This window comes from Helicoverpa zea, chromosome 18 (assembly GCF_022581195.2).
Source record: "Helicoverpa zea isolate HzStark_Cry1AcR chromosome 18, ilHelZeax1.1, whole genome shotgun sequence".
Taxonomy (NCBI): domain Eukaryota; kingdom Metazoa; phylum Arthropoda; class Insecta; order Lepidoptera; family Noctuidae; genus Helicoverpa; species Helicoverpa zea.
In genome coordinates this window covers 4,338,753-4,352,575 of record NC_061469.1, presented here as the reverse complement: position 1 = coordinate 4,352,575, position 13,823 = coordinate 4,338,753, and the positions used below count along the sequence as shown (strand labels likewise).

General features: G+C 37.3%; 1 protein-coding gene across 1 annotated transcript; it reads left to right on the top strand.

The window, feature by feature from the left end:
* The first annotated feature begins 2,944 nt into the window (after positions 1-2,944).
* LOC124638933 lies at positions 2,945-9,578 on the top strand. Its single transcript, XM_047176090.1, has 11 exons — positions 2,945-3,211; positions 3,397-3,505; positions 3,826-3,965; positions 4,633-4,707; positions 4,785-4,867; positions 6,093-6,215; positions 6,795-6,979; positions 7,272-7,426; positions 7,901-8,013; positions 8,274-8,324; positions 8,680-9,578. Exons 1-11 carry the CDS (start codon positions 3,127-3,129, stop codon positions 9,295-9,297), a joined length of 1,737 nt encoding a protein of 578 aa, XP_047032046.1. The 5' UTR covers positions 2,945-3,126; the 3' UTR covers positions 9,298-9,578.
* Positions 9,579-13,823: the final 4,245 nt, after the last annotated feature.

The window sequence follows — 13,823 nt, the reverse complement described above, 5'->3', positions numbered from 1 at the left end:
CACCACATTTTATAATAATATAGGCGAACTCGGTGACTTGGAATTGCCTAAGAGCTCGCAACATGGCGGTTTTAAGCGACAAATAAAAATATAATTCTATGAAAATTAAGTTTATAACTGTCTGAAGTACAAAAAAAAATTGACATAGTCTATTTATCTATTAGGAACACTTCATCTTCAAATAACATTGTTTTGTTTTAACTCAAAAATATTAACTAGAAAATAAACAAATTCTGTTTCAAAACTTCTTCAGTTTGCTGCAACAAACAATTATGTAAGTTTCAGAATAACTTAACACAATTAAGTTCTGACCGCTAACTTAAGCAACATTCCTGCTACGGACAGCTTTCAGCAAGAAACATCAACGAATTTACAAGAAACATCCATATTCAACGAAGCTAGATTTTGGGAAAGCGCTGTAAAGGTGCTTGCTCAAAACACCAATAGGTACCTAACATTTTCTTTTAAAGAATCGACTTTCTCCTAACTATGGGTAGTAAAAAGACCGCTAATCAAAAAAGCCTCGATATTCACATGTGGTGTCAAGGTGAAGGACAGAAGAAAGCCCGTTTCAATATGGCCAAGGTGAGTATGTCACCCATGCCAACATTGGCGAATAAATTCACTTACAAGTCTACAGATGACGCTGCTACATCTTCCAACAAATAAATATTATGCAACAAATTGTTTTATATTACATATTAACTGCAGATGACGGATACATCATCAGAGATTGTTTGACATAATGTATATGAGGCTAATCAAAGTTCAATCTCCAGTCACAAAACAGCGGAAGTATCAGTTATTGTAATCTACAATTAGTAACCAAAAACTGTCCACTGCTCGTTTCCTAGTTCAAATCTCTAACGATACATTACGTCTAAATGTTCCCAGTGTGACAGCAACCCAACGCAAAGACACTGCATACATAAATTTTGTCACGTCACTCGCACCGTTTGCGAACAACACTTAAACGTCCAGTTAGACCATTAACCTCGACCTTAACTGCTTTGCCGAATATTCCTGTACTGTAACCTACATATTTAATACACGATATGAACAGAAGACAGAAATTCTCGCCTTTTTCTAGAGGTAGAAAGTAAAGGACTTCTGATACTATTGTTATACATAATAAGTGCTTACATTCATTTGTTTTGCCAAAGTTTTATACAAGGTATTCGTCATTTGTTTAAGGAGCCAATTATTTGATCTTTTATTTTGGTGCTTTTTCGGTGAGGTTGGTAAAATGTAGCCATATACAAAACTCCGTGTAAGTATCATACTGATTATAATTATCACAATTTGTTTCGAATCTCATGATTGCACTGGTAAAACGGAAAAAAAAGTGTCATTTACAATTTATTTATATAACTAGTGATCTCAATATGTCTTCAGTTTCGTAACTTACTTCACTAGAGCACCACAACATTCATAGTATAACTTGTTTCAAGCTACCTTAGTAAACAGCCGCGGTCTATAGACACAACAATAGATACATAGGGACTTGCGACTGATGACATGTAGGCGTTCTATTGCACATCTGTCAACACTAGATGCAGCAAACAGGCTAGATGCACGCTACTAATGAGGACAAAGCAATCGAAACAAAACTTCATCGGCCAACTCCCACACATTTTCAATCATTTCCTTGGTGACAATCAATCAAGCTTGATACAATGCATTCAAGTGACTTTCAAAAAGTAAGTACCCCAAACCCGGAAAGGGACCGTATTTTCTTATATTACTTTTCAAAGGCAAATTATTTTATATTCAGGCCTTCACAAGTACAACAAGTACTTAAGAATGACAATAGTCAATAATGTAAATTAGTTTGATTCTAGTTGCCCATGCCAAAAGTAGTTTCTTATAAAGAAGAACGGTCAAGAAATTCCATGGTTACTCTCATGGATATTTAAAAGTGCTGACGTGCCCTACATCCATGACTAACTTTCAAGCAGGTTAGAAATACTATAAGTAGTATTACTACTACTACAGGCTCACACAATAACAAGATATGAAATCTATACGCTAAAATATCAAAGACTGGAACAATAGAATGGATATTCTTACGAGTGTTGTTGTTGTTAATGCACTAAAGAATGTAGCTACTACGCTTTCTCCAGACGAAGATGAGTCTATTGTACTAAAATCAGTCAGAAAACAACAAACAACTTGTTTTGTTCTTCGATTCGCATGGAGTTATGAACACAAGGAGATATCAGTATCGTATTAACTTACTACGATAGAGAGTGAACGCGAACGATAAATCTTAAGGTGATCTTGCCTCAAAAGCTACAAAACTAATAATATAATTTCATTTCTGATTTCCCTTCGTTTTCTACCATAAATTCAAATTCAAATATTTTATTTCGGATTTCTCCATATATTTAGTGTTAGCAATAAAGCAAACGTCTCGAGAATTTCATTACTATTGTTATATTATTGTTTAGCTTAATAGCTAAACAATTGCATTTTATTCACCTTACACACAGGGAATGTATTTAATTATTTTTGCAACAAATGTTTTTGTTCTGGATTTCCAAGATCGTCTCTCATTGATACGCTGGCCTTAATTGTATGCACTCCATTTGTTGCAACAGCCGTGTCTATTGGGTTTTAGTCAGTTTGCATCAAATAGACGTATTGTGCACATTGTCGATCTCGGATTTGTCCAACAACTAGCAGAAACGAATCGCGGAATTCAATAACGATTGTTTTAGTATGGTTGATATCATTAATATGTGCGCACGAAGAGTTTGGATTGTCAAAATTGTGATTATATTTTTTGGTGAGCATTTTTTTATACTTCTGTAATTTTTTTTTCGTGTTTTAAACATCATCATCAAATTTTGTTCTCAAAACAACGAGTGGCAATATGTGCAGTTGATAAGTGCAGTTAAATTACAGAAAGTGTGATTACCAGTTTTGCATTGATATCGGTTCACCCAGTTCACCGGGATAACAGGATTAAGGAAGTCAGATAGGCAGTCGATCTATGTAAAACAATTGTACTCAGTTACATGTGAGTAAGACTGGAAGCCGACCCGTAACAAAAGGAAAAGGCTATTCAGATGATGTTAGACTTTTTTTTTTTCAGAGCGTTCGTTGGCAACCAATGTGTGTGACATGGAGACAGGCATATTCCTGGATGAGGGGAACATGGGCCAAAGTGAGGACTTTAACTGGCTCGGAATACTGAAAGTTTATTTAGGTCAGTTGTGCTTATTATATAATAGTGTAATCGTTAAGAATATTTTCAAAACCTCTCAGGTTCTAATTTTCATGTTTTAGTGCTCTTGAGTTGTGAAAACCTGACTTTCGAAATTGTTTTTCGTAATGGTTGTGGTTTTTTAGTGTTCTATCTCAATTCCTATATATTTACTGTGTTCTCCGCAGACGACGGTGATGGAGTGCAAGTAGCAGTCACAGGTATTGTGCTGGTCAAGCCTAAGTATGCCGTCGCCAGCGCCGACGATGTTGTCAGGATACCTCGCAGTGTCTTCCAGTGAGTACACTTTCTTGTACCTTTGCCTCTGTTGTGGCGTTGCGGTAATGGAATATTTTTGGCGGTTGAATAGGAACAGAGAGGTTTTTTGACAGTTCGAAAATCTTTGAGAGATGATCAACAAAGATTTCAGCCCAAAGCTTGGCAAGCACGTTAGTGATATCCCCATGGTCCACGCTGATGTATAGGGCAGGCTACGATAGATACAATAACGATGGCATAGAGAGAGAGTAATTCTGAGTACTTCCTAAACAGTGATTCAAAACTCCAAACTCTAACTAGGTAACTACTAAAGGTGTTATTTCTTTAAATTCTTCTAGAACTGAGACACAGGCGATGTTCATCGCGTCAGGCGATACAATTGTACACTTTACGCCTCTGCAGTATATTACACATCCAGAGTATGAGCTAGCTACGTACAACACCATCGCCCTTGTAGAGCTTGATGTTGGAGAAAAGAGTGAGTATATTTTATCATTGTTATAAGGGTGCGTCTAGCTAGAGCAAGTTAACATGCGCAAGTGACCCGAACGCACGCAACAGAGCACGCGGGATTTTATGTACTCTGGTGCAAACGCGACCGCTGGACCCGCACGTTTTTAAAATGCACTGTGTAGATGCACCCTAAGCTTTTGTAACTTGCCTTCTTAGTTTTTTAACCATGAAGGAACCTCTGCCTCTCTGTTTTGTTTTATCTGTTGTTGTCTCATACTTCGATTGCTTTTGAACTACATAGTCCTACTTCCTACTTATATTATAAATGTGAAAGTTTGTGAGAATGTATCGATGTATGTTTGTTATTCAATCACGCAAAAACGGCTGGACCGATTTGATTGAAATTTGGTATGTAGATAGCTGATACCCTGGATTAACACATAAGCTACTTTTCATCAACACACCACGCGGGCGAAGCCGCTGGCGGAAGCTAGTTATAAATAAAGATAGGATTGGCAGATTTACTTCAATGTAAATGATCTGAAACGCCACCCACACTCTAAAAGACTTCTCTTCCACTGCTTCAGGGTAGTTCATAGAGGTGACTAAGGACTAGGTACTCTCAGAAATAGAAAGCTTCAAAAAGCAAAGGCATGAGAACAACATTACTTTGTACTGGACTTCTTTTTCAGATCCATTAATTCCAATATGCTTCCCGGCCAGCGCGTATGACTCAAGTTACCTTTATTTTGTCGGGTACACAGATGGTAATATTTTTTTCTATAAATTAACCTTATTTAAAAATAATGCATAAAATATGTAACAATTATTTCTGTTTTTCCAGAAAACAAAATTGTGGAAAAAGTTATTTACCGAATAGAATACGTAGGAAAACCAGATTGTGAGGACTTTTATGCAAGAGAAGGTGTAAGTATTAAACTAGAACTGAAATCGCTTATTTTTATTGAAAATATATAAAATGCTCAAGACAAGAAAGCGTAACATTCGCTCAGGAACGACAAACATTTATTAGAGGGAAGTCTATTATACTTCGGCCGTTCAGAGAATGCGTTCCTGACACCTATCAGTTAGTCACGACTAGTGATGGGCACAACATAACACTGAGTTCGTTACCGTTCCTTCAAAATGAACCGCCGCATTATTTTAAGATTATTTTCGTTTTAAATTGGCGGAATCATTTGTTTTATATTTTAGTTATTTAAGTGGAAACCAAAAAAAGGTAATATTCATATAATAAAATTGTTTTATTTATTCTTTGTTACAAGTACATTGAATTGAATGTGCGAACAGAATATTAATCAGACTCCGATTTGCTTGAGGAGGTGGTGTCTTCATCATCATCTTCGCCTACATGTATAATTATATTATTATCAATAACAGAATCAATCCTGATATCTCGGTCTAACAAAAGCCGGGTAATCAAATAAAAACAGATCGAAAACACTTGAAAAACGTGGTCTATGCGCACGAAACGACAACGGACGACTGTTTTAGCGTCACAAAATGGCGGCCCATAACGCCATTTGGGGTTACCATTTTTAATCTAAGTATAAAAATGCGGTTTGGTCATAGTTTTATTTTTATATTTCATAAAAGTTATAATTAAGTCTTATAGTCCATTATTTTCCAATTCTTAAAAAGAAAATCAAAACGTATTATTTTATATTATAACTGTATAAGAACAGATTACGATACTTGCCTGTTATTTTTAGCACAGCACTACAAAATATAAACCGCTGACATAACCTTGTAATAGCGCAGTATAGATTTAGAAAAATATTGTTTACCAAGTTATTTGACACTCAGTTTGGCACAAAATTATAACATTCATTGATTATTGATATAATAATGTTGTTTTAATGCTCCTCAATTGTTAAAACGGTAAACAACCAGCAAAAATATTTTTATCGTAACTGCAACGCCATTGCAAAGTTACGTCGTCAGTTCAATCGCGACGTGTTAGGAACGCATTCTCTGAATGGCCGAACTATAGGCTCACTAATTTGGTAGTGTCAGACGGGGCTTGGTCCATATAAAACACCGACACTCAACAGCATGCAGTTAGATTGGAACCCGATTCCAACACACATGGGAAAATACTAGGCAGATGATGATGTGTTCTGGTTTCCAGCTGCGCGACGTGTCCCGGGAGCCAACGTCCTACGTATGCGGTGCATGGCGTAACGCGAGCGAAAACTGCGTTTGGGACACAGGCATGGCTCTTGTATCCAACAACTCCGGCTGGTTCACTTTGGTACACTTGTTCTTCTTTATTTGGCAGTGGCTTCATTGCTTGATCTATGAAATTATGTAGATGACTTTCTCACAAACTAAGTATCAACTGCCAGAATTTGCTTGGTTGGTCCCATGTGACAGGTTACATCAATCAATCAATCAATCAATCCTACTTCCTACTAATATTATAAATGTGAATGTTTGTGAATGAATGTATGGATGTTATGTCTGTTATTCTTTCACGCAAAAACCACTTGGCTGGACCAATTTAGTTGAAATTTGGTATGTAGATAGGCAACACCCTGGATTAACACATGGGCTACTTTTTACCAACACACCAAGCGGGCGAAGCCGCGAGCGGAAGCTAGTAGGTGTATAAATTACTCATGTGATGAAACTGGTGCGTCTGTACTAAACCTTCTAACAAACTACAAGGCTCACCAAGTCAGATTTTTTATAACATACTTTTTCAGTAATAATCCCGCTATTAATTCAACTTTGCTACATAAATAGTCCAGACTACCCACATTCTCACTCAAAATTCTTCGATTTTGGACATGACATGGCCATCTTTACTTAGTGCTCTTTTAATGTTCAGATTGGTCTAAGTGTCCATGGGCCAGGCTGCGCTGCCCCAGCTCGCTTCATCAACATACCGAACTATATCACCTGGATCAATCAAGTCACTAAAGAAAAAAATGAGGAAGATGAAATGGAAGACAGCCACTACGATCTAAGAAGTGAATGGGATATGGACAATATTCCTATGCACAAGACATTTACGTAAGTTTTGTAATGTATTATTTTTGAAGCTGAACTCAAAGATGGTGATTGATACACCCGTGAGTCTGATCTCACTCCAGCTATCGCCTCCAGCCATCCAATTGGGCTATGAGAGTGAAAGAATAGAGAGTAGCACCTGTGTCCTACGCAAATGCTTGTGCACCATATGTCCTGCCATATGAAAACAGCTGCCGGGGCCGACAATCGAACGCCATTACATATTTATTATATTATTTCTTCGATAAAATTATTCTGCATCTTTGTACAGTTTCTAACGTGTGATAATTTCTAGAGGAAGAAAAGCCCTACCAAAGACATGGCCGATTGGTGGCGTAACAAAACACGACTACATAATGTATCCCTTCGATACGTCGGGGGCGAGACAAATATCTCACTTCAACATTGAACCCCACTGGGATGAGGAAGGGGTCATAGCTATCTTCCCTTGTAAGTTGTGATTCCCTTGTAATTTGTACCTGGCACGTAAAGTCTGTCCCGATACTCTAATCTGTTCCGATACTCAGTAGTAGTAATTCTTATATTTTCACGTGAGAGGTCGTCAGGCAGTTTAGAGAAAACTCTGACACCAGAGTTCGTTAGGTTAAACCTGCAGTTCATTCAGTAAGAAGAAGTTATCATTGCAATTTAGATATTTTGAGTCTTGAATTATTTTTCACTGAAAATAAAATATGTGACTGTTGTAATAATAGGGAGAATAAGGCATTTTAAGAGTAACTCGGGCGAGTTAGATTAATAATGGGATAATGTTTTTAACCTCTACTGTAATTTTAATTTTATTAGTATCAATTTAAGTTGTGAATAAAGAGAATGTATTTAAGTTCCTAAATTAACAATGTAGTAAAAGGCATCAAGGAATAGGACAAGAATTTATATAGAAATTATGTCATTCGTATTTTTCAGTCAACCAGACAAAAGAGATGTTCTTGCACGCATGCAAGAAAGCAAGAGTACTAATGTACCGAGAGTACTTGGAATTAAATGCGCAGCATGTCTTTGGATCAGCGACTTATAAGGTAACACTTTATCACAGCTGATAAAAAGGTGAAGGAAAACATCTTGAAGAAACCTGGACTATAAAGTCTGAAATCACCAACCCGCATTGAGCAAGCGTAGTGATTAACGCTCAATCCTTCTCCGTGTGAGAGAAGGCCTGTGCCCAGTAGTGGGATCAGAGAAAGGCTGTAACTGTAGCTTATCGTACGAATCGTATTGCTAAATCAGCATTTGTTTATCGTTATCAATGCATGTGTTATGAAAGATTGTTTGATTTCAGATTTCAATGTACGACTTGCTTTTAATAGCATGCTCCTGTGTTACCATTGAGGTAAATTCCATTTTAACAGAGAGCAATCTTTGCACGTAAATTGGTACAGTTATAGGAGCTGACAAAACTAGAACTATAGTAGCATTATTAAACAACTAGCTTCCGCCCGCGGCTTCGCCCGCGTAGAGTTCGGTTATATCGCGTTTCCAAGAAAATTCTTCAAATGTCCGTGATAAAAACTATCCTATGTTCTTCCTCAAGGTCAACTCTATCTCTGTACCACTTTTTATTAAAATCAGTTCAGTGATTTAGACGTGAAAACGTAACAGACAGACAGATAGAGTTACTTTCGCATTTATAATACTAAGTAGGGATTTCCAATGGGATTGCTGATTTTAATGCTATTTATTTCCAGGTAGAATGTGTCGACCGCTCAGAAGCATTACTTTCATTTAAAGAAACATTTGCGTTCTCTGGAGATGGAAAAGAATCAGTCACGACACCTCCAGATTTATTGAGATACTACCGTCTTAACGAAAGAGCTGAGGAACCATCTAACCGAACAACTCCAGATCTAAAGCCTTCAATAATATCACTACATCACACAAAAGGAAGCGTGTTAAACTACGATTTGTACATCAAATTCACTTTTCGCAACACTGCCAAATTAAAAGTTAAAATGTTTGGGGAGCCCAGACAGCATACTAGCCCAACAATGCCATTACATAGGCTGCCGGAAGCTGCTCGGAAGCAATTTGAAAAGACTAGGAAAAGCAGACGTCGTAAGCCTCAGGGACCATACTGGGGATTGTCGCAAAATGTCGTGGACAAGTCTATCAAAGGAGTTACTTTAGAAGCTGAACATACGATGGCCGCTGAAATAGAAGACGCTGAGGTAGTACAACTGACTGTCAGTAAAGGAAACCATGTCAAGCCTACTTATATACCTATGTTCCTCTTTGTAATGTTAACTTCTATACTTTTATTGTCTAGTGGTAAATGTATGATTCCTAAACGTAGGAGTCTCAGATAGGTGCGTTAGTCGAGATAAGGGTTATTATACAGAGTACCATAGATAAATTGATGAGTATTGGTCCATTTCTACATATTATTTGATGCTCAAGTGTACTTTTGTTTGTGTAACATGATTCGAGCAACAATAGCGCTAAAATCTATGTTTATTTTAAAAGGCGTTTGTTTGAATGTATAAACTTCTAACATTTTAAATTCTCATACAAAGATAGATAGTAAGATTTGGTTTACTCACAATAGGAATTGTTGATACATGTTTTGCATAATAAAAGGCGTATTTAACTAGTCTTTTTATTTTACCATTAGGTAGCACCCAGTATTTGGCACAACAAACTAGTGTAGGTACAACTATCCTTTTAAAGTAAATATGTCTCGAAGAAACATGAACGTTCAAAATATTTGGGAATTAGCAGTGTGCAAAAATTCATCATCAATTTAAGAGCCTGACTTTTGTCGGTGCAGCTCCTCCTAGTCTTAGTTTTTACACTTTTTACCCACATTGCTAGCCATAGCCCATGTCGGTGTATATTTTGTACGTTCAAACAGCAAAGTCACAATAACTTCAGTATTTTTCTTACTAACCTGGGCTCAAAGCAACCAATTCAACAATAGCTAATTCACTAGAGGCAATAACTAACATTCTCGAATCGAAAAGATAAACGAAAGCAATTTATAACGACAATACATCATGCCACGATATCCCTCCCTCTTTATTATCATGAAATATGGCAGAGAAATCGAACCTACGCCGTAATATGGGCATTTCAAACAATGGAAGGAATTCCTAATTCTTCTTTTATATAAGAAAAACTCCAGTTAATCATGTGGGTGCGCAACATATTTCATTTGAGGAACTTAATATAAACTGCTGAAAACTACTAGTTCAAGATAGGTATAACTTAACTTGCTACGATCCCTCCTATTTGAGCATGATGATCATTTCACTCGAAGAACCTTCAATGGCCACAGCTTGATTCAATCCAACGACTTCGTCATGCGACTTTGTTAGGGTCGGTTTCCAGTGTAACTGGCTGCAGCTGAGTACCAGTGTTTTACATGGAGCAATCGCCTACCTAAATACCTCAACCTAGTTACCGGAGCATCCACGACGTATTTAGTAATATTGGTTTTCAGACTTTCTGACTTTTGACTACGCGTAACGACTGCCAAAGATTTATATAGAATCCTTTACACACTCGAGTTCCTTAGAAAACGATAACAATATCTTAGACCCAAAATTTATCTTTCCAGCTACAGACTTCAGATAAATACTCCAAGTGACACTAAGTCATTATTTTAAAGTTTCTTATCCACTACTGAAGCCGTGAAATGGACCGAAATGTTTATTGTTTCAGTCTAGACTAGATTTAGATCGCTATTTAGATGATAATAAAATTCTAACTGCGTAATTTGAGCAGCCGACTTTGTTTATCGCTCGTTATTTTTACTGTGATGACCATTTAAACGGAAAATACTGAATATTTTTTTGAGAAAATTAAGTTAGGTAAAAAAACTGTTGATCAAAGTTTATTTAACAAGCTTTCTGTATACAGACTATCAAAGCATTCCCTTTATTTAACTGCTTCAAAAATGTACTTTATCACTGTAGATATAAAAGTCATTATGAATAAATGTGCCCAGCAATTTAGATGGCACGTACGACGTTTTAAAAGCGTCACTATGCGCCATCTCGGTAATGTGCTATCGTTTCAACTAATGTTGGTTAGGTATGCATGTATACCTACTACCTATGTATATACAATACTATGTATTGTAAACTAACGTACCTGTATTGACCAAATTCTAATGTTCTTAACGAAATAGAAATCTTAGAAAGCCACCGCCTTCAGAATACATATTTATTGAGTAGCCAAGCCAGTTTCGTTTAAATTATGAAATCATCTGTACGAAATCAAAGAAAGCGTAAATCCTGGACTACTATTTTCTGGCTACATTTTATGTAGCTTATCATAAAACACAAATAACAAAGTACAAAGATTGTAAAGAACACCTCCTACCCTTACACAGTTATTTCCACGAAAAAGATGCTGAAATTCGATATAAATATGCACGGCTGTAATTCAGAACTCACGTACGCCTTAAGAGCGCTATTACGAGTCATCTTGCTAATGTCTACCATTATTCTGTATGCCTTTTTATTTTATCTTACGTCTACTGTAATCATAAGGAATGACTTTTATATTCTACGTGAAGATATTTTAAAATTTCCGTGGTTTTATGAAAGGCGTTTGTACTTTAAGAAAGTTAGGTATCTTGTAACAAAATCGTCATAGAAACTATCATATTATCGAAGATTGACGATGACGTCGGGAAGTCACTATGTAAGGACGTAATAACGATGGCCTTAATAATTTTATAGAGGTAAAGTGGAAATAGCCCTATTTGTCAGTTCAGCTTTATCGAAAAACTACTGAACTGATTTATCTGAAACTCAGTAACACCGATATTCTGGAACTTGAAAATGGATATGAGCTGCTTTATATCTAGGTATACCTACATAGGACGCAGGTGGCACTGGGGGAGTAAATAGTATAGTTAAATAAGTTTCATAGGTACGTATATTTTTATTTTGTCGTGTTTTAGTGCAAAAAAGAAGAGTTATTGATATCGAAAGATGTTTATTTTGTAACCGATTGTACGGTCACAGTCGTCATAGTAGGCACGGTGGCAACGCGAAACCGGTTTACTGACGCGAGCGCTGCTCCAAGCGCGTAAGAATAGTTGGTATGCATATTTTGCTGATTTTAGGGCGGACAAAAGAATGAAATATTTTTTTTTGCTGATCATGCAGATATGTTCTGTTAATGACTGGTCTACCAGTTTTTTTTGTGCACTACTTAAAATTCATTCCTGTATCTTATTTTGTAAAAGATTAAAGGCAAATTTGAAGAACAATTTCAGGTCTATTTCGATTTTTTGTGTATCTAGACCGCTAACGAAAGGGTCAGACCGTAACTAAACCCTTTTGTGGGTTGGAGTGTACGTAACGGGACACTGAAGAAAATTTTTGCAAAAATTTATTTTTTTGTATTTTGTTTATTTTCTCGATTCTATCGTATAGAACACCAAAAAATAAGGCGAAACGCATCTGGGTGATTTTTGTCTCCGACCAACCGTTTGTCGTAAAAACGATGGCGAAAAGCATCTGGGTGATTTTTATTTTTTTGAGTCGCTGCAAATCCGACCCCACGTGGTCTAGTTTGTCCCAACCCTAGAGAGCAATTCAAAAGCGCGTAGGCGCGTAGGGGCGAGGCGGCCCGCGAGCTGAGGAGCAGGTGGTTATCACGCTTGTGGCCGCAGCTAAGGCTGGCCGGCGGAGCCGGCCAGCAAGCCAAAGCTGCGGCGGTAAGCGTAGTAACCATCTGCGACGACAAGCTCGCGTGGGACCGCCGGAGCACCGCAGCGCCGGAGCCGTCACAGAAAACCTTTGGATTGCATGTCCCTTTTTTGACATATACAATTTTTTTAACCCTCGACTACGCTTACGTATGTATGGCTTTCACAGGGGAAGACACACACACACACGCTTCCTTGTCTATTCAAGGAAATCACGGATCTTGCTTTTCGGAATTTCAACCTTGTCTCAAGGTCAATGACTATGAGGACAAGGTCAGTGACATAATTAGAATCGCGGATGTTACTTAAAAAATTTTGACCTTGACTTCAAGGTCATTGATCTTGACCTCAAGATCAAGGACTATGAAGACAAGGTCAGTGACCTTAATAGAATCGTGGATTTTACTTAAAAATTTTGTCCTTGACCTCAAGGTCAAGGACCACGAGGACAAGGTCAGTTACCTTACTAGAATCGCGGATTATACATAAAAAATGACCTTGACCTCAAGTCATTGACCTTGACCTCAAGGTCAAGGACCATAAGGACAAGGTCAGTGACCTAACTAGAATCGGGGATTTTACATAAAAAATTGACCTTGATGTCAAGGTCACTGACCTTGAATGACCTTGAGGTGCACCATGGTGTTTCCCCACCCTTCTACTCCCACATCCCACCGGGTCCCGAAGGCTTGATTAGGCGATAGATTTTGGTGACATTTTTCTAAGTCTTTTTTTCATAGTGTCCCGTTTCGTATCCACTGACCCTTTTGTGTGTAAACCCCATAGACATAATATTAGTAAACAGGACTGCGCATATAAACCCAAAAAACGAGCCGAGTGAAACAGTTAGTACGGAGGCTGTCTGTCCCTTTCTAATAGGGTGACTATGAGATTAAGCTATGTGAGACAAATCCGAATTTGCTAAGATTATTAAACACAGATTAGTATTGAAGTTTTAACTTACGCAGTTTGTGACCTTAAGATACTAATAAAGGCTTTTAATAATTAGCGGAAATTAGCAGTATAAAAGCAGGAAGATTCGAAGTGAAGACTGTTTTTTTTGTATTTCTACTTCATATATAGACTGCTGAGCCATTTATGTCGCCTTTCTTCATTTTTTGGGAAGCTATAACAATAGTACAACAGTTTTAAAATCCATCACCCATATTT